General features: G+C 37.5%; 2 protein-coding genes and 1 pseudogene across 2 annotated transcripts; 2 read left to right on the plus strand and 1 right to left on the minus strand.

Annotated features, from left to right (window-relative positions):
- The first annotated feature begins 1,251 nt into the window (after positions 1 to 1,251).
- On the plus strand, positions 1,252 to 2,700 carry LOC141830316 (uncharacterized). The gene is made up of 2 exons (XM_074717765.1): positions 1,252 to 2,175; positions 2,272 to 2,700. Exons 1-2 carry the CDS (start codon positions 1,252 to 1,254, stop codon positions 2,698 to 2,700), a joined length of 1,353 nt encoding a protein of 450 aa, XP_074573866.1.
- Positions 2,701 to 5,597: 2,897 nt separating this feature from the next.
- Positions 5,598 to 6,189, plus strand: LOC141830520 (uncharacterized; annotated as a pseudogene).
- A 4,970-nt stretch (positions 6,190 to 11,159) lies between these two features.
- LOC141830886 (sinapine esterase-like) lies at positions 11,160 to 12,770 on the minus strand. The gene is made up of 4 exons (XM_074718334.1): positions 12,487 to 12,770; positions 12,048 to 12,415; positions 11,696 to 11,972; positions 11,160 to 11,613 (listed from the first exon to the last, which is right to left on the minus strand). The coding sequence occupies exons 1-4, from the start codon at positions 12,722 to 12,724 to the stop codon at positions 11,333 to 11,335; spliced, it is 1,164 nt and encodes a 387-aa protein (XP_074574435.1). The 5' UTR covers positions 12,725 to 12,770; the 3' UTR covers positions 11,160 to 11,332.
- Between the last annotated feature and the right edge of the window lie 9,883 nt (positions 12,771 to 22,653).

Genomic DNA, 22,653 nt, shown 5'->3' on the forward strand with positions numbered 1-22,653 from the left:
TCCGATTTGGGATGTAACAAAGGAGAAAGGGAATTCAAAAATATTTTATTTTAATTTCATCTCTATTTTAAAATATTAATTATCAAATTAATTACTCATCTCTTTAGATATCTTGTCTTTGCGCTATCACTCCTCACATAACGTGCGTCGTTACCGTCCCGTGTTCAACCGTTTGCACTTTACGATATCGATGTCGATCCTCGTTGTAAATATTTTCAAGGACAAAATTCAAGAGAACAGAGACAGATAACCCTAATTTTCTTTTTCTCCTCTAATGACAAGGACTTATCCAAAGAGTATGTGTTGTTTATTTTAAGACCTTGTATATCCTAACTTTTATATGTAATATTAACAGAATTTTATAATTTTTCATCCATCCTTTACATTCATTGTCTTTTTTAGAAGTAAAGGTATTTTTGTAATTGTATATATTTAATTTTCATTTCCCTCTATTTCCTCCCAAACAAAGTAACACATGTTACATTAATGAATTAACCTTCCATCTTTTTTAAACAAGGGAAAAATAAATATTTTACTTGTCCAATTCTTTTTTCTTCTTCTTTCGATAATGAATCTTCTCTCATCCCATTTAAATATAGCATTAGAGAAAAGAGAGAGTCATCTCTTTAAACAGTACAAGCTAACCCTAACTCATCAATTTTTTGTGGATCCAACATTAGAAATAAGACAATTGATGGATCAAAAAGTAATAAGTGATTTTTTACTATAATTATTAGTTAATTGACGTTGTAATAAATGTAAATAAATAAATAAAATAATGAACTAAATCTAATAATCATCCTTATGCTTCAAAATGCCTCCGGCGATGGCGATAAAACAACGACCATTTCTAATCTACATTAACAAAAAATAATAATAATTTTATATAAAATAAATTAAAGTTAAATTAGATATAGATCGTCTCTTCGGAACTAATATTAAATACTTCTTTAAACTTCTTTCAGAATACTGACGGAGACAAATTAATAAGTGTTAATTTTTTTTTACTATAATTGCTTGTTAATAATCAAATATAATAAAACAAATCTAATTATAATCAATTTTTCTCATAAAATTTATTCTTAATTGCTGAAATCGTATTTTATTCCATATTATATTTATTGAATTTGTTAACAAAATTATATATATTTCTAATTTTTCGGTAAGGTATTTAAACGGCCGGCCATCGCGTTTAAATAGGCGCCCTCCGTGCGGCGGAGACAATTTGTTTCCGACGCCTTTGCTCGCTTGATGACGACGGAACGCCGGCGTAAGAAGGAAAGAGCGCCGGAGGACCGCCTCACTTCCCTCCACGACGACCTCCTCATCTCCATCGTCTCCTTCCTCCCCATCAATCAGCGCGTCGTTCTCTCCGCTGTCTCCTCCCACTTCCGCCGCCGCCTGATCCCCTCCCTCATCCCCCGAGTCGACACCTTCCGAGTCGACGTCGGGTTGCCCTCCCGCCGCGGCGTCGCCATCTGCGAACAGTTCCCCCGCGCCCTGCTCCGCCAATGCCACATCGTCGTCCACAACTTCGTCTATTTAACTGAACACGACGAGCGGCTGCTCGTCGAGGCCCTCCTCGAGGTGGGCGTCCAAGACCTCGTCCTCGGAACCTTCGGTAAGGGATGGCTGCATGTGAGCGACGAGGGGGGAAGTTGCGGCTTCTTCGGCATTAAGTCGCTGAGGAGCATCTCCTTGGGCAACATCCGGGTGCCGGAATACTTCCGCCCCGTCTCGCCCTTGGGCTGCGCCCTCCTCACCTCCCTCAAAATGGAAGTTTGCGTCCTTCGCGACGATTTCCTGCGCAACCTCTTCGCCTCCTGCCCCTTCCTCGAGACTCTGCAACTCATCTATTGCTGTCGACTCGAGCACGGCATGGGCAGACTGAGCATCCAGTCCGCCTCCATCAAGCATCTCGTCCTGGACCTGTTCTCCCTGATCCGCGGCATCGACGCCATCGACGTCCGGGCTCCAAAGCTCGAGTCGCTCGTCGTCGACGTCGTCAATGAGCTGCACATCGAAGCACCCAAGGCCCAGACCGCGTCCTTCTTTCTCTCTTTCATCCCGCAGAATGATCCTTCAGTCGCATTGATGAATCTTTTCAGAGCCCCTTTCCCAAGCGGACTCGCTTGCCTCGCTCTGAATTCTAGCAGTTGCAGCAGAACCTCAAACGTGAGAGAATGGAGAATTAACAGATTACAGATCGATAAAGCTGACCTTCTTTAATTTTTATGCATGCATAACCTAATTAATGTGCTTCGATTGCAGGTATTCGCAGGAATTGATAAATTTTATCGTCCGGAACACAAAGAGGACGGCATCATCTTCAACCTCGACTTCAATCTGAAAGATCAGTCGTCGACTATGATATTGACCAAGTTGCTCGAGAAGTGCAATAACCACAATACCAAGTTTGACATACGGGTAGATTCCAGGCATATAGAGAACACGACTGAAACAGCAAGCTATGGCTTGACAGGATCGGAGCTGATTAAATTACGAATGACGATGCCGGAGAAGAGATTTAAAGCGTTTCTCTCAAATCGGAAGAAGATGAAGAAATTAAAGCTTGTGGGATTGAAAATACTGAGAAGGCGCGCCAGCAAGGAGCAGCTCATGGATATATTAGCATCCGAGGAGGACTCACTGTTCCAAGTATCTTCCACCATTGCTAACTCTATTGAAATGAAATTTTAGTGTTTCTTGTTCTTTGTTCATTTTTGAAAGAGTAATTTTAGTTTTAATAGAATTACCCCGTTGATTCCCACCTTGATTATAGTTCTCAAAATCGTTTGTTTTTTGGCTTTGCAAATCAAAATTGCTCCTTTTTTCACTGAGAAACCCTAGTTGAATCAAAACAAAACCCTAGAGTTTCGATTTAATAAGAAGGACACCACCAAACCAGAGTTAGGCGACGAGAACGGCGAGGTAGGCGGCGATTCCAAAATTGAAGTTGAGAATCAATTAGGTAAGAAAATTAAAGTTATCAAATTTAGATATGATAGATCAGGTTAATAATGTTCATGATTTTTTTGCGATATTTGATAGAATATTATATTGTCTTTCATTACATTATGCAAGGGACTCCTAATTAAAATTGTATAGTTGAGAGACAAAATTGAATCCTAAAAGATATGATAAGAAACATAATTAGTAATTCTTCTTTACTAGAATCAGGGTGAAGCCATCGAAATTGTAATTTACATCCTTAATTGAGTTTTATGTAAAGTAGTAGTTAAAATCCCATATGAGATATGGACGGGCAAAAAGTCTAGCATTAGGTACTTGCTTGTTTGGGGATATCTAGTTGAAATTAGGCCATATAAACCTAATAAGAGAAAATTGAACTCGAGAATAGCGAACTGCTATTTTGTTAGATACTCAAAAGGTCAAGGGGATTCAAGTTCCCTTTGAATAAATCCTTTTTTGAAATAAATAATGTTAAGTTCATTAAGACTGTTGAGTTTAGTGGGAGTGACTAAATTAAGAAAGTCAATTGTGTCATGTTGAAGGTACTAATCATTTTTCTCTATTGCTACAATTGACCATGTTTGGGTACTAACTCTTCAAGTTACAAATCTATAGAACTAACAAATTGTTGACACACTTGAATTGCCACCCATTTAAGAGGGTCATTTACTTCAACAGTCTCATATAGAAGTGCCATTAAAGAGATTCGCAAAACAAAGAAAGAATGTAGTCTCATATAGAAGTATAGAAGTTTTCTCTAAGAACATGAACTTGACATGGATTTAGAAGATGGTTCGATATCATTTAATCAAGCCAAACAATATTTAAATTCTGAAAGACGGATGGAAGCCATAAGGAATGAGTTGAAATCAACGGAGGACAACAACATTTGGGACTTAGTCGAGTTGCCTAAAGGTATAAAATCAATTGATTACAAATAGGATTTTAAAAACAATGTCATGATGTATGAACCTTATTTAGTTACTAAAGATTTCACTCAAATGGAAGACATTGATTCTAAAGAGACTTTCTCGTCAATTTTGAACAAAAAACTTCTCTAGAATCATTATGAAACTTGTGGTTTATCATGATCTACATCAAATGGACGGATGTTCAAATAACATTGCTTAATGGTAACCTCAATAAAACAATATACATGATACAACTAAAGAATCTTAAATCTATAGATTCAAAGTACTTTATAGGTAAACTAAAAAATCTATTTATAGTTTAAAGCAAGAATCTCAATGATAGTATCAAAAGTTTAATCGGATGGCGACCTCGTTTGGATTTAAAGAGAATATCCTTTATTAATACATATTTTTCATTTCAAAATTATTAGATAAAAAATTTTTGATTTCATTCTTTTTATAATCTAGGTGTCCAGACCCAACTAATCTTGTAAGTGAACGACTCTCTCCTGAATTACCTACCAAATAAATATAGAAGTGCAAATGACTCCTCGCTCAATGCAATGTGCAATTGAGATTCAAATTATAGATAATTAATCTAGTAAGTATATCATCGCTGCAACATATATATAATTGATATTCTGTGTGATTAAATTTGCACGATGATTAGAGATTTCTCTCCAACATGGTAGATTTCTGTGATTAAAAAAAAAATCTTAAATCCGAAACAATCCTAACCCCAACCACCCGATCCTCCTTCTGTCGTCGCCTTTCCCTCTCGTCGCTGCCCCGAGAGAGTCCCCATCCCGTCCCCATCTCATTGTCGTCGTCTTGCGAATAATTCTAACATGGTGCATGATTTATGTTAGGTTGCAAGGGTGCAAACAAAGTCCCACATCTAAAGTACATAGAAAAGATCATGGGGTTAAAATTATGAAAAGTATCTCCATTAGTATGAGACCTTTTGGGGAGAGCTCAAGAACAAAGTTATGAGGGCTTAGACCCAAAGTGAACAATATCATACCATTGGCAAAAAGTCTTAGTTGCTACTAGGTGGGAAGTCCTAGTAGGTCGGGTGGATCAAGGGACAAAAAGTCCTAGTTGCGGCTAAGTGGGAAGTCCTAGTATGTCGGGTAGACCGAGGGGAAAAAAGTCTTGGTGGGTGCGCCTGTGGTCCTTTGTTTGAGGGGGGATTGTTGGGTTGCAAGGGTGCAAACATAGTCCCACATCTAAAGTACCACTACTAGAAAAAAGTTAATAGACAACGCCCCAAAGACAACGGTTTTTAGCAAAAGTGTTGTGGTTTTTCAATTTATAACGTTTTTAGTCAAAACCGTTGTCTTGAAAACTAAAAGACAACGTTTGTTCAGAAAGCGTTGTCTATTAGTATTGATTTTGGGTCAACCACAACACTTTTAAAAAATCGTTGTCGAAAACGTTGTCTTTTAGCGGGTTTTTTTTGCCAAAGAAAACGTTTTAAAAAAGTATTGTCGTTGACCGTTGTCGTTGAGAGTTTAGAGGGTTTATATCCAGATTTTTTATCGGGCGAGTCCGCGATTTCTTTCGTGCGTACGTCTCCTCATCTCTTCTCCCGCCCCAGTTTCATCCCTCGCCCCATTTTCGTGCCTCTCCCGCCCCCTCTCACTCTAAAACCCTAATCTCTCATCCGCCATCCCAAGCTAAGCCCCTAGTTCTCGTCGGGGAGGCCAAGTAATGGAGGCTCCTCTAGGGCAGCAGAGTCCGACCATCGCAGGAGTTCCCCTCCATCGCTCCAAGCCCCTTCCCAGAAACCCTAACCCCAACCCCAATCCTGTAGCTGAAAAGCTCACAGTTTCTCCGGAGGCCACGATGAGTGCTAGTGGTAGCTGCGGTGGAGGCCCACCGTACCAGCCGCAGCCGCCTATCTACAACATTGACAAGAACGATTTATGCGAGGTCGTCCAGAAGCTCACCGGGTGCCCCGCTCACAACCAGATCCAGCCTCCGCCTGCGGAGCTGCCGTCGCCACACCCTCCTCAAGTCCTCATCCTTCTTCGAAAGCATCCCTCGTCCCCCCGCCCGTTCCCCTGACCTCCCGTCTCCACCGCATCCGCCCTCTGCCGCTTGCCCATCTCACCCCTCCCCTCCACTACCCATGGTTCTAGTCCTGCCACTGCCTGCCGTGGATCCCTGGACGCGGCCGCTGTTGTCCCCACTGCCGTCGCTTCCTACAGTTAGCGCTGCAGTCGAGTCGCCTATCTTGGCTTACATGTGCCGCCTCCGCGGTGGCAGCGCCGGGCATTGGAAGCCCAGGTTGAGGCTTTGAAGGCGACGATGTTGGATCTTGAGGCCGAGGCTAAGTTCTTCAATTCCACAGCGGAGGAGGCTTTTGTAAGTGCTTCGACATAACGAGTTTACTCTATTATCAATCCTATGATTGGATGTGTGTGTGTGTGTATCCTGATTTTCTGTGCTAATTTGGTTCTCTGCAGAATTGTCGTTTGTGCGATTGGGGTTTGCTTCTAAGCGTTACACAATAGTGTAGAGGTGTTTACAAAATAAACATGCTAATATAGTTGGTTATTCCCTATCTATTTCTCACCTCGTTTTCCTTATTGAGGACTTTTTTCAAAAGCTACTGGTGATAAGTTCTTCTTGTTCAGCATAATATATATTAAACCTCTCAATGATGGCTCTATTCTCTACCCACTACTACTAACAGCTTTATGATAAGAACACTCAGTTGAATATCTACATAAGCTATATTCATGAATGATAAACTGTATCTGAAGTGATAGATGTTCAAGATAGTATAATGGGCAATATAGCATTCTCTCATAACGTGTTAAGTGTGTCGAATGAGACAAACACAAGCACTATACATTATTGTTTTTTGTATGGCAACTGCTAATATAGCTAAGCTTCATGCTCATTCTTTTTCCTTTAGATAGGGCTTCTGTGAAAGAAAAAGAATGCCTACTCAAAATCACACCCTTCGTTCTATTCTCTTTTTGTCCATTTGATTTCAGACTAATATATTCACTTTTCCTCCTCTCACAGGAAGGGCTTGTGGAAATAAGGGAGGAATATGTTGAAGAACCTGAGAAGAATTCTTTGAGTTCAGATAGTAAGCTACATTAGCAGTCTCTGCTTCATCCCTGTGTTGTTTTCCCCATGATGTGTTGTCTTGCATTTATCAGTCTTCATCTTATAAGCTAGTATGTGATTAACATATTTGGAAAGAACTAAATTGATTGTGGATACTATCATGTTTAGTCTAGTCTCAGAAGTTTAGTTATTATCTGTATCGTAATATATTAATTCAGTACTCTGAAGTGTTACATTGCAAGAACATAGCCAGAAAACTTCAGGATTAGATCTAATTAAATAGCTGTTCTGTCCGGTTATTGTATGCAAACAACAACGGTTGCTAGCCCAAAGAAAGAAAGAAAAATAAATAAGGTTCTATAATCTTTAAAATTACACGAGGACAAGAAATTGAGCATTAAAATATTGAACACAACAGAACACTCAGATTTATGAATCAAAATTTTTATTCAAGTAAGAATTTTTTTCCTGTAAACTATACTAAGAAAAAAAATATATTACTTTGTCCCTTGTCTTGTGCCTCATCTAGCTGATTCACATTTTTTCTTAGTATTGCCACTTGGTCTTCCTGTACAGGGTAATAGTTGGTTGAGTAGGAAAGAATTGGAAAGAATTGGACTATGACATTGTATTAAAATGGTCCAAATGGCTACGTTCTATTGAACTAAAATGTGATTAGATTAGTGTTTCTATATAGGCTATGTTGCTCTAATGTTGTTTAGTTGACTATTCTAGAGTAAGCCAATTGTCATTTTTGAGTCAATAAAACACTAGTAGACCACATCAAATAGAAAAACAAAAACATGAAATAGGATACTGATTTAGTTTATTTTTATTTTAGTACAATTAAAAATTAACAAAATCAGAGGGTAAATAATAATAATATATCTAATATTTTATTTTTTTGGCTGCGATACATTTTTTTTGAAATACTAGAAATCAATTTTTTTTTTATTTTTCTGGTGGATGGAAATTATATTTTCTGGCATAGGTCTTCAGAAAATCTCGAAGCTTAGTTTCAACTGTCTTTTTTCTGACTAATTGAAGCTACTTATGCCATGGAGATTGTTGGTTTGTGACATGAGTCATCATGACATGGATTACACCTGCTGATGGCAGTTTATGGTTTTTGCTCTAACATGTCTAAGCAATGAGGATTGAGCCTGCGTCTTGATTTATGAAAGCTAAAAATAGGAGGAATCAGAATGCACACACACTTAGCATGCATATAAGTGGCATCTCCAGAATGAAACGTAACAATAGTGTAGAACACCTCAGAGAGCCAAAGTTGTATCAAAGAAATGATGAGTTCTCGGAGGCAAATGTGGCGAACCACATAAGGTACAATGAGATGCTAGAAAATGATGATGATGATGAAGATCTTTTCAGTTTGGAGCTGGCCGCAATAAGTAAGCCACAATTATTTTTTAATAATTCATTCTTATATTCCTAATTAAGGTAGTTTTTCTTCTGCAAAGCACTGTTTTACATAGCGACAAAAATTCATTATGTATGTTGTATTGTTATAGTATACATGCCTTACAGGAAGACAAATTTATATCAGTAGTTTTAGAACATGATATGTTCAATGATGATTATGAACTTTTTTTGTACCTTGAGGACATTGTTCCTTTGTATCAGTTAGAGGAAATTTCAGCCAATTGTGTAATTGCCTACATATGGTAAGTGATTTTATATCAGCAACTTCTTCTTGGAATATGTATGGTGATGTTAATTGTATTATATTTGTCATGGTAGGCATCTTTATACAAACATGATGACAGATACTATCAAAGGGAAATTCAGATACATGAATCCACACACCATCCCATATATAGCGACAACTACACGTGATAAAAAGGGAAAAATTGAACACTCGGAGAGAAATTGATGAGGTGCGTTCCGAGGTGGCAGGCTGTATACAGGATCATATTATGAGTAGGTATGGAATGCTGATCTCCATAATTCCATTTATTTGCAATAAAGATATTTATTTGTGATTCAGAGTTCATTGTGTATAATTCTTAGGTGCTATTATGGCCATATTTTGGATAAATTAGTATTATCTTTGAGCAGGCTGGTCTTTGGCAGATGGATCTGCTGTTACTTGGTGATGCATCTGTTGCGATTCTATTCAGCTGCTAATGTTGTGATGCACCTGTTATATTTCTGCTGCTGTTGGACATTATTCTGTTGCGTTGAAACCTTTGTTATGGACCTGCTGCTGTTATGAAGCTTATATGTTGGAAGTTGTAACTTTAATTTGTACCTTTATGTTATGGATCTGATGCTACAACTTTTGTATAAGTTGTATGTCATGAACATGTGTTATGAACTTGTATGTTATGAACCTGCTGTAACAATGGTTTTTTTGTAAATATAAGTTGTATGTGATTTAGTAAATTTTGTAGGATATATTGGTTTCTTATTTATTGTTAAAAAAAATCAAAAGACAACGTTTTTTAAAACGTTGCAATACCCAAGCAATTTGTAACAAAATTACAACGCTTTTTAATCGTTGTAAAATGTGTTGTCATACCTATTAAAAATAACGTTTTTAAAGCGTCGCGAAAAATGTTGTAATATTTACAACGCTTTTTCTGCGTTGCGAAGGTGTTGTCGATGTTAACAAAGACAACGCTTAAAAAGCGTTGTTGTTGAGGGACCCCTTTTACAACAGGGCCTCTTACAACGCTTTTTAACCCACAAAGACAACGCGTTTTCCGCGTTGTCTATTAACTTTTTTCTAGTAGTGTACATAAAAAAATCATGGAATTAAAATGATAGAAAGTATATCCATTAGTATTAGGCCTTTTGGGGAGAACCCAAGAACAAAGCCATGAGGGCTTAGGTCCAAAGTGGACAATATCATACCATTGTGGAGATATTTTGATTTCATCGGTACTAACAATTTACTCCATTATATTATCACCATGATTACTCAGATCAATCTGTTGCTTTTGTAGTATACATCATTAAACTTCATCCAATTTGAAAAGAATAGTTCCTCATATCACAGTTGTGACAAATGGAATCCCAAAAGCTTGTATCACAGTTTTTTGCCCTCTTCATGACAAATTTTTCTGAGTTGTGGAAAATCAGGGCATGCAACTTCTACCAACTCGCGCACGGCCATGCTGATTCATTCATACTCTGCGCAAATTATCAAAATTCCATTTCAATTACAAAACAGATAGAGCAAAAAGAGGTTAAAGCTTACTCGCTGTAATTTGTGCACATTCTTCAGATATGGAGAGTTGTTTTTCCTGATTCACATGTGCAGATGAAGAAAAAAAACCTCAATGTAGGAGAAATAGGATGCTGGCAGATCAACAGGCAACATACACGAACTTGATTGTAAATGAACTTGATGCTTCGTGGAGAACTGAAGCAGTATCTGTCTGTAAAACCAAGAGCAATATGATCAATGAAACTAATTGAGAGAGTAAAATCAGAATCACAGTTCAACCACAAGATGAACATATATATCTTCATCTTCCCAAAAGCAGCACGTCGTCGTCGTCGCCTTCATCTGGGTTTTAGGGTTAACAAACCCTAAAACTCAGATGAAGGCGACGGGACGTGGCGACGACGGAGATCAGCACTGGGAGGCGACGGCGGCGATGATCTCTCTCGGGACGGGGAGAGGCGACGGCGACGACGAGCTCTCTCGCAGAGCTGCGAGATCGGCGACGACGGCGACGTGCTCTCTCGTAGAGCTGCGAGATCGGCGGTGACGACGTAGAGCAGGTCTTGGTTCGTCGGGACGAGGAGTCGATGAGAGAGCGAGTCGGCGGGGACGAGATGGGGGCGGGCGGTGATGAGATGGGGACGAGACGGGGGGACTCTCTCGAGGCTGCGACGAGAGGGAGAGGCGACGGTGGAGAGATTCGGAGGGTTAAGATTTTTTTAATCGCGAGAATCTGTCACGTTGAGAGAAATCACAAGTCTGATTAATATCAAAAAAATTAATCGCGTAGGATATTAATTTTATAAGAAATAATATGTAGCATGAAAAAGTTCAATAGGAAATCAACATGACACACTTAATGTCCTCCATCTATTATAGTGGGACCCACATATGCAATTAAATATATCTTTGTATTTTTTTATAATACATATCATTCCTCTAATTTTATATATCTATTATTTTGATGTGGCATTATAATATTTAAAAAATATCCCTCCTATAATATTCCTCTAATTTTACATATCATTCCACATATGCAATTAAATATTATTTTGATGTGGCATAATAAATATTATTATTATTGAATAAATATAAACGAAGTTTTTATGATCCACGTCCCGGCGTCGATCATCTCCCATCACTCGATGTCCGACGACTAGTTCCCATCGGTTTAAGCAGATGCCAAGTGGCCGTCACCGTCATGGAATCCGACGACCTCCCAGTTTACGCCGAGACAAGCTTGTGAAATAGGGGGGACGGTGTAGGGTCCGAGAATACCGCCGGCGATGATCCGGTATGCCGCCTCCGTCATGTGCCCTCCGCCCCACCATATCTTCTTCGACGGGTCTCCGCAAACGCTGCATCCTTCCTCGCCGCACTGCACCGTAGCATTCAATCTGCCGGAGCCGCCATCGTATCCACAGCACGCCGCAAGAACAGGCTCCTCGAATCCTGCATTCGATTCGTTGCGGCGTCCAGTTAATCCCAAACTGATTCCCGGCCCGATTGATCAGTAGTAATTTGATGAGCTTACCGTAGTCGTAGGGAGAATCATAGATGGCCATCGCAGCGTGGTAGACGTCGGCGTACAAGATGGCCACCTCCGGGTGCCGGCGCCGGAGCCGCTGCAACTCCTCCACCAGCAGGCGGTTGTGGCGGATGGCGAAGTCGTTGAGCCAATTTATGCACCCGGTTCGGGGATCGTAGCTCTCTTGCTTTTCTCCCTGGAAGATGTTCAGGTATTCGGCGCAGCAACCCATCGGAAAGCTCCCCGGCACCACCATCGTTCTCGCGCCGATCTCGATCAGTTTCTGGACAACAGAAGGCTGAAAGTTTTTACTCTAATTAATCTTTGTGAAGAAAGAAGCAGATTTGACTGAGCTCACCTCTATGGCGGAGCCGATTGCGCTGACGACGTCGGGAACGAAGGTTGCGATCTCGCCGGCGCTTCGGTTTAGGAAGAAGGGGTAGTTGTAGTCGTTGGCTCCGATCTGTCCCACCGAGAACAGGGCGTTGCTCAGAAAAGCGGCGCAGTCCGAAGCGGAGGAGCAAAGAGAAGGCAGGAGCTGCTCGAACCAGCGGAGCTGCACGCTCAGGGAGTTGTTGGAGAATAGATTCTCTATCCCTCTCGATAAGAAATAGTCGACATCGAGCGCTGTGGCTCCGGCGACCGCAAAGTTGGCTCCGTGCCTGAAGTCCTCTGCTCCACCGCCGCCAAGATACGGCTTCACTAACGGCAATCCCATTGCTTGAGCTGGACCTCGAATGAATCATCATCAACTTCGTCAACGCATCAATTACACTAATTCTAACGCTAGAGTTTACCGATGAAGTCGATGATTAGCCTTCCGTCGGAAAAGCGGCCGGTGGGGTGGTGGAAGAAGGTCTCGCCGTAGGGAAGGCGGCCGGCGCTGCAGGAGTTGCCAGTGAGGATGAGAAAGTTGCCGGTGTCGACGAAGGAGGCGCCGAAGCTAAAGATGGAGGTGTAGCAGCCGACGCCGAGGCCGAGCTCGGCGTGGAGGCTGAGGGCGAAGAGGAAGAATGCAGCGGCAGCCGCCGCCATGCTTATTGGAATGGAAGGGACTGATGAAGTGAACGACGGCCGTACTGTCGGTCGATCTAAGAGAGAATAAAAAGAAATATATTTAAATATTATTTTCTAAATTAAATGTGTGCTCGCGTTCTCAACACGTGGCATACATGATACTTTCAAGGCATAGTTTCAATTTGCCCCCCACTGTTTTTATTCTTTTATAAAAATTCCTTGACTGCGAATAAAACTTTGGTTCATTAAAATACACAGCCTGGACTCATTAATACAATCTACAATAATGGTTTTTTATATATAATTCAGTGGTCCAAACTTTAAGTGGTTAATTATGGAGTTAGATGATCTTTTTCCTTTGATTTATCTATCAAAATAATTTTAAAATATAATTTATTTATATTTAAAAATTGATCTTTAAAATATTTATCATCTATGTTGAATTTAAACTATGATTATTTTATTTGTTCCTCGTATTTTATCACAGCACCAATCTACTTTAATAATTATATAATGAATAGATGGAAAGTTTGTGGATCATCCTAATCTTATTATGAGCATCCACAGATCCACTCTGACGGGGTATTATGATATTTTATTAGTATTAAACACCATTAGGAATATTATAATATCCTTCCAGTTGAATACGTTCAAATAATTAAACGTGTTCAACTAAAAGTGAGGTGGATTTGCAGGAAGCTGACCCACCCTATATGTATTTTTTTTATTTTTTTAATTATATTTATTAAAATGATTAGTTTCAATGGCTATTTTAAAATTGAATAAAATATTATTAACGGTTAGTTTTAACTTTTATTAAAAAGTTATAAATTTTAAAATTAAATAAAATGATTAATTTTTTAACGGTGAGTTTAAAATTTTATCTATAATTTTAAGATGATTGAGTGGACAGTGGGATCCATAAATAATTATGGTTAATGTTAAAAGGAATGTGAGTGAAAGAAATATATTGTTATAACGAGTATGTGACAGTGGATCTCATACTTTTTAATGAGGTGGAACGTATTATAATTAAAGTGGATTGTGGGATCTTAAATAATTTACACCACTTTTAGATAAATTTATTCTTTTAAATTTTAAGACGTTCTACTTATTGAGACGAAGATGTTTTTAATGCAAAAAGCTTGCCCTTAGAATTGTAGTAAAATGGTAAAAAATAAGATGAACTTCTTAAATAATAAGAAAATAATAAGAGTTCAAATTTTATTCAAGATATATTATATTTAAATTAAAAAAATTTAAGATATTGAACTGTCTATTAGAATTCACTTATACTTTTTGATTTACTCTTATGTGATGAAATTTTTTAAAAAGAATATAAGATGGTAAGAAATATATATCTGAATTAAAAAAACAAAATAACTTAGGTAAAATTTAAAAAGGATCCATTATTTAAAAGGACAGATGTCGATGTATTGACATTGATTGAAAATCCACGTTGATCAATGACGCGCAACTTACAACTGAAAGTGGGGCTGATAAAAAAAGACAAGAGTTCGAATCCTGATAAAGTCAAGTAATATCCTTTTATATCATGATCAACTGTAGTTTTTTGATTTACCTCCTTACTGATGGTCATGGGACCGACCGTGTGGGGCCGTTAAGGTGACGGATTCCACCTTTACAGAAGAGTGGGGCTGATTTTGACAAATTTATTAACATTAAAAGTATTTTCCATTTTTTCAAAAAAATATATTATAAGGGTATCTATTATTTTGAAGTACTTTGCTATAACAATTTTAATTAGAATTATTATAATTTGAATAACTTTGATTGAAATTTCAGACATCAAAATTGCTCCAACATGGAGTAGCTTTCCAAAACTATTTCAAACAATTTTGATTAATTATTAAATTATTTTGATCAAATTTACTCCACGTATTAGCTATTTTGACAAAAATTTCTTAACGTGTAGCTACTTTTTTTATGTTTTAATCCGTCACCTTAGCGGCCCCACACGGTCGGCCCCACGACCATCTGTGAGGAGGTAAATCGAGAAACTACAGTTGGTCACGACGCAAAGGGTATTGTCTGACTTCGCCAGAATTCGAACCCTGTGTAGCTACTTTTCTACTTTGGTCAAAATGGATCCAATAGCATTTGATCAATTCGGACGAAATTAAACTATTTTTTATTAATATTTGAGCAATTTTGATTTTAAGTACTTACAATTTTGATTATTATAATTACTTTCAGAATACATACAAGGTTTCCTTTTGATATATATTTTTTTAAATATAACACTCTTTTACATGCACACTCTTTTGAAATTGTTGGTTTAATAGTTTTTGATGGGTCGATTTTTAATTTTAACTGTCCAAAATGATTATGATTCATGGGTTGTCACAATTCAATATTATTATATTAAAAGATTAAAATTATATATTCATAAAAAAAATTTTAAAAAAAAGTTTACATGCACACTTATAATTAGAGAATTAAAGTTAAAAACTGATGAGAGAAGAGACCAGAGGGAAGATTATGTAAAAATGATAAAATAAATTTTTTATTTATAAAATTTAAAAAATAATATATATTAAATTATAATTATTGATTAAAAAATAATTAAATAATCTTTAAAAATAAAAAATCTTCTCTCTCCTAATTGTAGTAATTATTTTTACTTTTTCCTCTAACATATACGAATTATATATTACAGAATTGAAAAAAATTATTTACTTTTTTATTTTTTTGATTATTAAGAATAATAATATAATAAAAAGATTATTGATTCAGTAATTAATTATCACGTAGAAATATAATATTTATAGTCTAGTTGATTAGAATATTTAACTCTTAGTAGACTCAGATTTAAGTCTCGATTATGAAAGTTTTTAAAATAAATTTTCATATATAACAACTACTATAAAAAAATCACAAATGATGATTTAAATCACCGGTTCGGCAATTAATTAGGCCGTGAGCCCTAATCAGCTTGGCACCTTATCAGGTCAGTTACAATTCCCGCCCAACAACTAGGTCAACAAGTACTTGACCCGTTGACCCGATTACAAACCTAAGTCGGATCCGATTTGGACTTAATTATAGGCTCGGGTTAGGTCCGATTCAGACTCAGCCCGAGTCAAATTTATCTAAACCTACTTTTTATTTTGGATTTTACTTTTAATAATATTCGTTAAAGGGCTTATCGAGAGTTGTCCGACAAGACTCTTGGATACTTAAATAAGATCTGAGAGGAAAAAAATAATCCTTGGAATATAACTAAATTGGTTACGATGGAAGCAGACTTGTAGAAGAGGACAAGAATTTGAATCTCATATCAATAAGTTCAAAGGGATGTACCTCACTAAATTCAAAGGGATGTACCTCACTAAAGAGCTCACCCCTTTTTAGTTGTCTGTTACTACAAGTCTCAACTTGTGTAAAGACTCCCATATAATATTACACAACCTTTTAAAATTATTCAATTCAATTTTCAAGCTGTACTCAATTTTTTTTTTTTTATGAACTTAAGTTTGATTTATTTAGATGTTATATCGAGTTCTCAATTCAAGTTTATTTAATTATTTAAACCTTTTACACATTTTAAATTTGTTTGATTGATTATTGAACTTGATAATATAAATTTATTTATTTATTTTAAAAAGTTTTATTTATTTATTTAATACGTTGATAGTTAAAAATTTTGTTCACAAATATAATTCATGAATATTACTCATAAATATGATTCACGAACATTAATGAATCGAACACATATATATTTAAGTTTGTTCTTTATAACGATTGTCTCCACAGCATCACTCCTTAATGATAATAAAATTAAACGACAATCTTTTAATTTTCAACTTAAGACTAATTGCTTCACCTGCTTCAAATTGATTGTTCTTTATCATGTCTTTTATTAAAGAAAATAATTTTAATTTGTAGTGTTTCTTTAAGGTAATAACATGTATATATAGATATATAAATTATGTTTTAGAATGAATTTAATTTGTATGAAAATATTTTAGATAGATACAAACACAAACCTATACAATTTATTTGATATTTGACACATAATACCCCCACATATGTAATTAAAAAATTGAATCCTAAATCAATATAAGCTAACTTACATAAACACATCCAAATTACATTTTTTAAATTTCCAAAATTCTAATCAATTACAAAAAAAAAAAGTTATACGAGAGGAGTCAAACCTAAGACATACAAACCTAAGTCCAAGGGTCAGAAATATTTGAGATACAAACCTAAAGTTTAAGGACAATGTACTCTTATATCATAAAGTTCCATATAATCACATAATTAACTCTAGATCTAGGAGTCAGGTAAAAATTATAAGAGAGGTTATCCCCAAGGACAGATCCAGAAATTAGAGTTAGGAGGGCTTGACTTAATATAATGAATTATATATTATTATCCCCATATATATATAATAATAATAAAGTTATTTACACTATACCATTCAACAAAGTTGTGCCCTACGAGATTTTGAAACATAAAATTCATCTATAATAGAATCTACATCTATATCCTTAGTTAAATCTCGTTCAATATAGAGTGTCAAGCAATCTTCAAGAAAATCATCCTCCATTTTATTGTGAAGTGACGTCTTCACATGCTTCATTGCTAAAAAGGCTCGCTCAGTAGTGGCGGTAGAAACAGGTAACGTCAACACAAGATGAATCAATCTAGTCAACATAACATAAACCTTTGATCGCTCACTTTTAGTCATGGAAATTGAAAAGCAGTCTCTTGGTCTAGCGGCAGCAGCATGCCGGCAGTGGCAGAGTGGCGGCAGGCCGACAACGGCCACGGCGACAGGCGGCGGCAGCAGGCCGACATTTGTGTCTTATATGAACGAATCCATGAATTAGAGTTCAAGGAGTCTAGTTCATTGAAAATTACAAATAAACCTAGTTCATAATCACCAACTTGTTTGAATTCAAACACCATATAGTCTTCCATTGGATGGCTTGATTTCCTCTTCCCACATATTTGGGCTGGGCTACAGCCCAAGACAGCCATAGTGTACATCCGTCTCTGGTTATCCCTAGTATTGACCTTGAGAAGACTAACATGATTAAGACTTCTAAAAAGTCTAGGAGTTATGAAGTACTGATAGCCTCCTCTAGTAGCGATATTGAAAGGGCTATATACATAAGTATGTATGAGTCCTAACAAGTCCAACACTTTTTTGCCATGTTCACTAAATGGAGTTTTAGTCATCTTGCCTAGGAGACAAAATTCGCATTCTCATATGATTCAAAATCAAATGAGTCTAGTAATCCATCCTTATGGAGTTGAGATATGCAATTCTCATTTATGTGGCCTAAGTGACAATACCAGAGATATGTTTAGTTCAAATCATTCAATTTGAATCATTTGGTATTTATGTTATAGATTGAGTTTTCAAAGTCCAGAACATAGAGTCCATTCATAAGAAATGTGTTGCAATAGAACATATCATTTAAATGAACAGAATAACATTTGTCCTTTATCATAAATGAGAAACCTCTCTTGTCCAAACAAGAAATAGAGATAATATTTTTAGTTAAAGCAGACACACAATAACACTATTCTAGTTCCAAAATAAGTCCAGTGGTCAAAGATAAAGAGTATGTTCCTACAGCTATGACAGTAACTCTTGCACCATTGCCTACTCGTAGGTCTACTTCGCCCTTTGTTAATGATCTACTCTTTATTAGGCCCTTCACATTAGTACAAATGTGTGATGCATGACTGGTATCTAATACCCATGAAGAAATAATAGATAAATTAACTTCTATAACACATATACCTGAGGCAGAAGTCTCACTTCTCTTTTTCTTAACTTCCTCTAGGTATAACTTGCAGTTTCTTTTCCAATGCCCGATCTCATGCAGTGGAAGCAAGTTCCTTCCTTAGGCACCCCACCTTTGGGCTTCAATGTAGTAGATTTGGCCTTGCCTTTAGCTTGGGTCTTACCCTTGCTTTTGGGCTTCTATTTGCGTTTGCCTTTATTTACCATTAGTACGTTACTAGTCTTGGTCTTCTTGAGATTGGGTTCAGCAGTTCTCAACATGCTGAGCATCTTAGGCAGAGGCTTGTCAATTTCATTTATGTTATAGTTTATGACAAATTGACTATACTCTTCCGGCAATGATTGCAGGATAAGGTCAGTGACCAATTCTTAACCTAGTGGAAATCCTAGTTTTTCAAGGTTCTCGACATACCAAATCATCTTGAGTATGTAAGTTCGTACAGGAGTTCCTTCTTGCATCTTGCATCTTGCATACAAATAGGGCCTTAGACACCTCAAACCGCTCATGCCTAACTTGCCCTGGATATAGTTGTTTCAGATGCTCAACTATTGATGGGAAAGTCTTGAAAAACCGTTCCGGTGAATTCTTGCAGAACAAAAATATTTCGGAAACGATTTTAAGTTGCTGTCATAGTTAATCAAACCAAGGTTTGATCAACGCATTTAGATTATTGGGCTCTTGTGTTTGGTTATAGAATCCGAGATAAAAGGAACAATTTAATTATAGCGGAAACATTAAATTATACCTCTTCTTAACGGGATGTCTAGAAGGAGTTGAAGACCTCTCGATCTTCTGCTATATATCCTCTCCTCTTCTCGAACGTTGTGTGGACAACGATCCTTTGAGATGATTCCACCAAGTCTCTTTTCTCCGATGGCAAGAATGCAAGCAATGAAGCAAGCTCTTCTTCCTTCTAGTTTTCTCTTCTCCTCCTTCTTGTTGTTGGCCGCCGGCCCTAAAGGAAGGGAGAGCTTGGATTGCAGGCCACAAAAGAAGAGAAGAGAAGAAGGAGGGTGGGCGGCGGAAGGCAAAAAAAAAATTTACTTTGATTCTCCTTGACCGGCCCTAGAGGGGAGGAGAAACCTTTTGTTGTGTCCTCTTTTGCCTCCCCTAAACCCCTCTTTATATAGTTATGTCATCTCACAAAATTTGGTATGATTATAATCAAATTAAATCTTCTTATCCAGATTTGAAAATCATAATCAATTTTGTCTGTGGAAGAGATAAAATTATGATTCTAATCAAATCAAATTTCATCCAGATTTGATTCTAATCAAATCAAATCTCATCAAGATTTGATTCTGCGGATGCACCTTTTCGCAGCACACAATCCGCGCGCTGCTGATAATTATATTTTTAAATTACAATAGACCTATATACACAAATATATATAATATAAATATAAATAATTATAACCTGCTCAAAGCTCTAACATTTATAATCCAATATACAAATATCAGATAACATCACATTCACAATTATAAAATCAGAGCTCAAATATATCAAAGATAACAATCTACATTTAGTTAGACAAAACAATCCAAGTTCATGTTCATCTTTACTACAAACAGTATATGGATTCGTCCAAATCAGTCAGACAAAACTATAAACATTGATGCCCAAGCTACTGTGCTTCCTATTGCATCCTCAAGAAAAAGTATTTCTTCGTTTGGTCGAATTAGCTCTACCTTCTCCACTAAAACTCTATCAATCCAAACTTTCCAATAAGATCCACCAAGAGGAACGTGATGTACTTTTGCTTTTGGATCCGTGGATGCAATTCGACCTTCTGCAACAGCTCCATCAACAGACCAATGAAACAACTTACATTTAGCATTAACACTGATATCTCCAGCAGTCATCTTCTTTAATTTTGACTATATCACAATAAACAATAATTAATGATTAAATAAATTTTATAATAGAGCATGCTATAAATAATAAACGAAAGTATAATATTGTATTAATATAGTTACCTGAACTGCAACATTGTTATCGCCACTAATATAATTTCCAACACCGCTTCCAATGCCACCACTAGCAACCTAATTTGACAAACAAATTAGTTATTGTTAGTCTAATACACAATAAGCTTATCTTATAATATCAAATGTAATATGATAAAATATACATGTATATAACAATAGAATAGAATTGATCAGATTGTTCCGTAACTACACAATACCAATTAGATTCCAATCAGATTCCATAAATACATAAATACCTAAGTTGGGGAAAAAAACATAAACACCAATCATATTCCATAAATATCCTGTCAGACTGTCCAATCAGGCTGTTCTGTCAGTGCCATATTCGCGTCGTAGAATGCCTTTAATGTTCCAATATCCTCCCAATAGTCCTGGAACATGTATGCCTGAACGAAATGAGAACATCATTAGCTGGGAGACGATATGCGAGTTAGTGAACAGAGATCTTGAGTTTATCTGAAAGTAGTGCACACCTGAACATTGAAGTAGTTCACGGCCAAAGGCAGGATGTGCTGCCCATAGTCATTTGCTCTCCCCTCTCTGATCCTGAAGAATCAGAAAACATTTCTTGAAACATGTACAAACTGAAAGGAACTTGCACAAGAGTTACAGACAGATACATACATGAATTGTCGTTCAAGAGCCTTTCGGTTGAAGACATAAATCCCCATCGATGCGATATAGGGGTACTTGCTTGTATCTTGATGAGACAATATGTGAAAGGAGCCATCATCCTTCTGTAATGCATTTAAATTTGTTTGTGTTAGTGCAGTGCTTGAATGATTGATAATCTTATCGGTTATTAGCTAGGGAAAATCACTCACCATGGCTTCCAAATCATCACCTCTTGGTTTCTCTTGAAATTCAGTAATGCGACCATTCTTGTCGACTCTGACTAATCCGTAGTCAGATGCCCGGCTGCAAGGAAAGTAATTATATTGATACAATTTCGATACTAGAACACTTGCTACTAAGTGAAAGTAATTGCTTACCTTGCATCGACAGGAATGCAAGATATAGTTATATCAGCACCAGTTTCAACATGTTTCTGCAAATTGCATTGCATCACTTTCAGTATATAGATTCAAGCTATGGAAATCAAACAAAAGTATATCGATAGATCGAATACCCCTCCTACCTGGACTAATTCCATGTAGTTCATGCGGTATAATTGGTCGCCGGACAAAATTAGTACATGTTCAATGTGTTGGTTCCTCTTGTCCTGAAGCACAGGAACAACAAAATCTAAACTTAAAACAAAGACGTATGGTAAGATCCTAGACAGGAAGAGGAAGAAGGGTTAAAGCTAGAGAGAACTCACATCAAACACCCAAGCAAATTGCCTAATAGCATCTGCTGTGCCCTGGAACCAATTCATGCCGGTTTCGCCGGGAGATTGTGTAGCAGCCAACACCTGAGAAAGGAATCAGACAAGGTTAATTAGATGCATGGCCAATTTCTTCCTAGCTAGTTAAATAACTACGTACCTCTGCGAATAGGGTTCTTCCATTTTTACCTCTTCTTCCTACCTCTTCTTCTTGCCGCTGCAAGGGGAGTGACAGACGGCCGGCAGGGCGGGCAGGCGAGGCTAGAGGAGAGCGAACGCGGCCGGGAGAGCGAACGCGACCGGGAGAGCGAACACGGACGGCCGGGAGAGCGAACGCAGGCGGCGGCAGACCGCGGGCGGGCGGCAGACCGCGGGTGGGCGAGCGCGGCGTCGGGAGCGCGAAGAACAGAGGGTGCGGCGGGCGGGAGAGCGAATGCGGGCAGGCGGCCGGCAGACCTCGAACGGGCGGCACAGTGTGGGCGGGCGAGCGCGGCGTCGGGAGCGCGAAGAAGAAAGGGTGCGGCGCGACAAAAACCTAAAGGAAGTGCGTGTTAAGTCGCGCGGCGGAGGGGGAAAGAAATAAGTTTTTTTAATCTATTTTTAACAGCGTATCATCTTTTTCGCTATCAATATTAATTTTTTAACTCTCTTTTAACAGCACATAATTTTTACACGCTGTAAAAAGTATTATTCGCAGCGCACTGTTATTTGTGCGCTGTTAATTTTAAAATATAACATATTATCCGCAGCGCACATATTAAGTGCGCCGTAAAAACTATTATTAACAGCACACTATAATTGTGCGCCGTTAATGACGTGCTGCGGAAAGTCAAATTTCTTGTAGTG

This window comes from Curcuma longa, chromosome 6 (genome assembly GCF_044706935.1).
Source record: "Curcuma longa cultivar G26 ecotype Majalengka, Jawa Barat chromosome 6, ITB_CL_G26_1.1, whole genome shotgun sequence".
NCBI classification, from domain to species: domain Eukaryota; kingdom Viridiplantae; phylum Streptophyta; class Magnoliopsida; order Zingiberales; family Zingiberaceae; genus Curcuma; species Curcuma longa.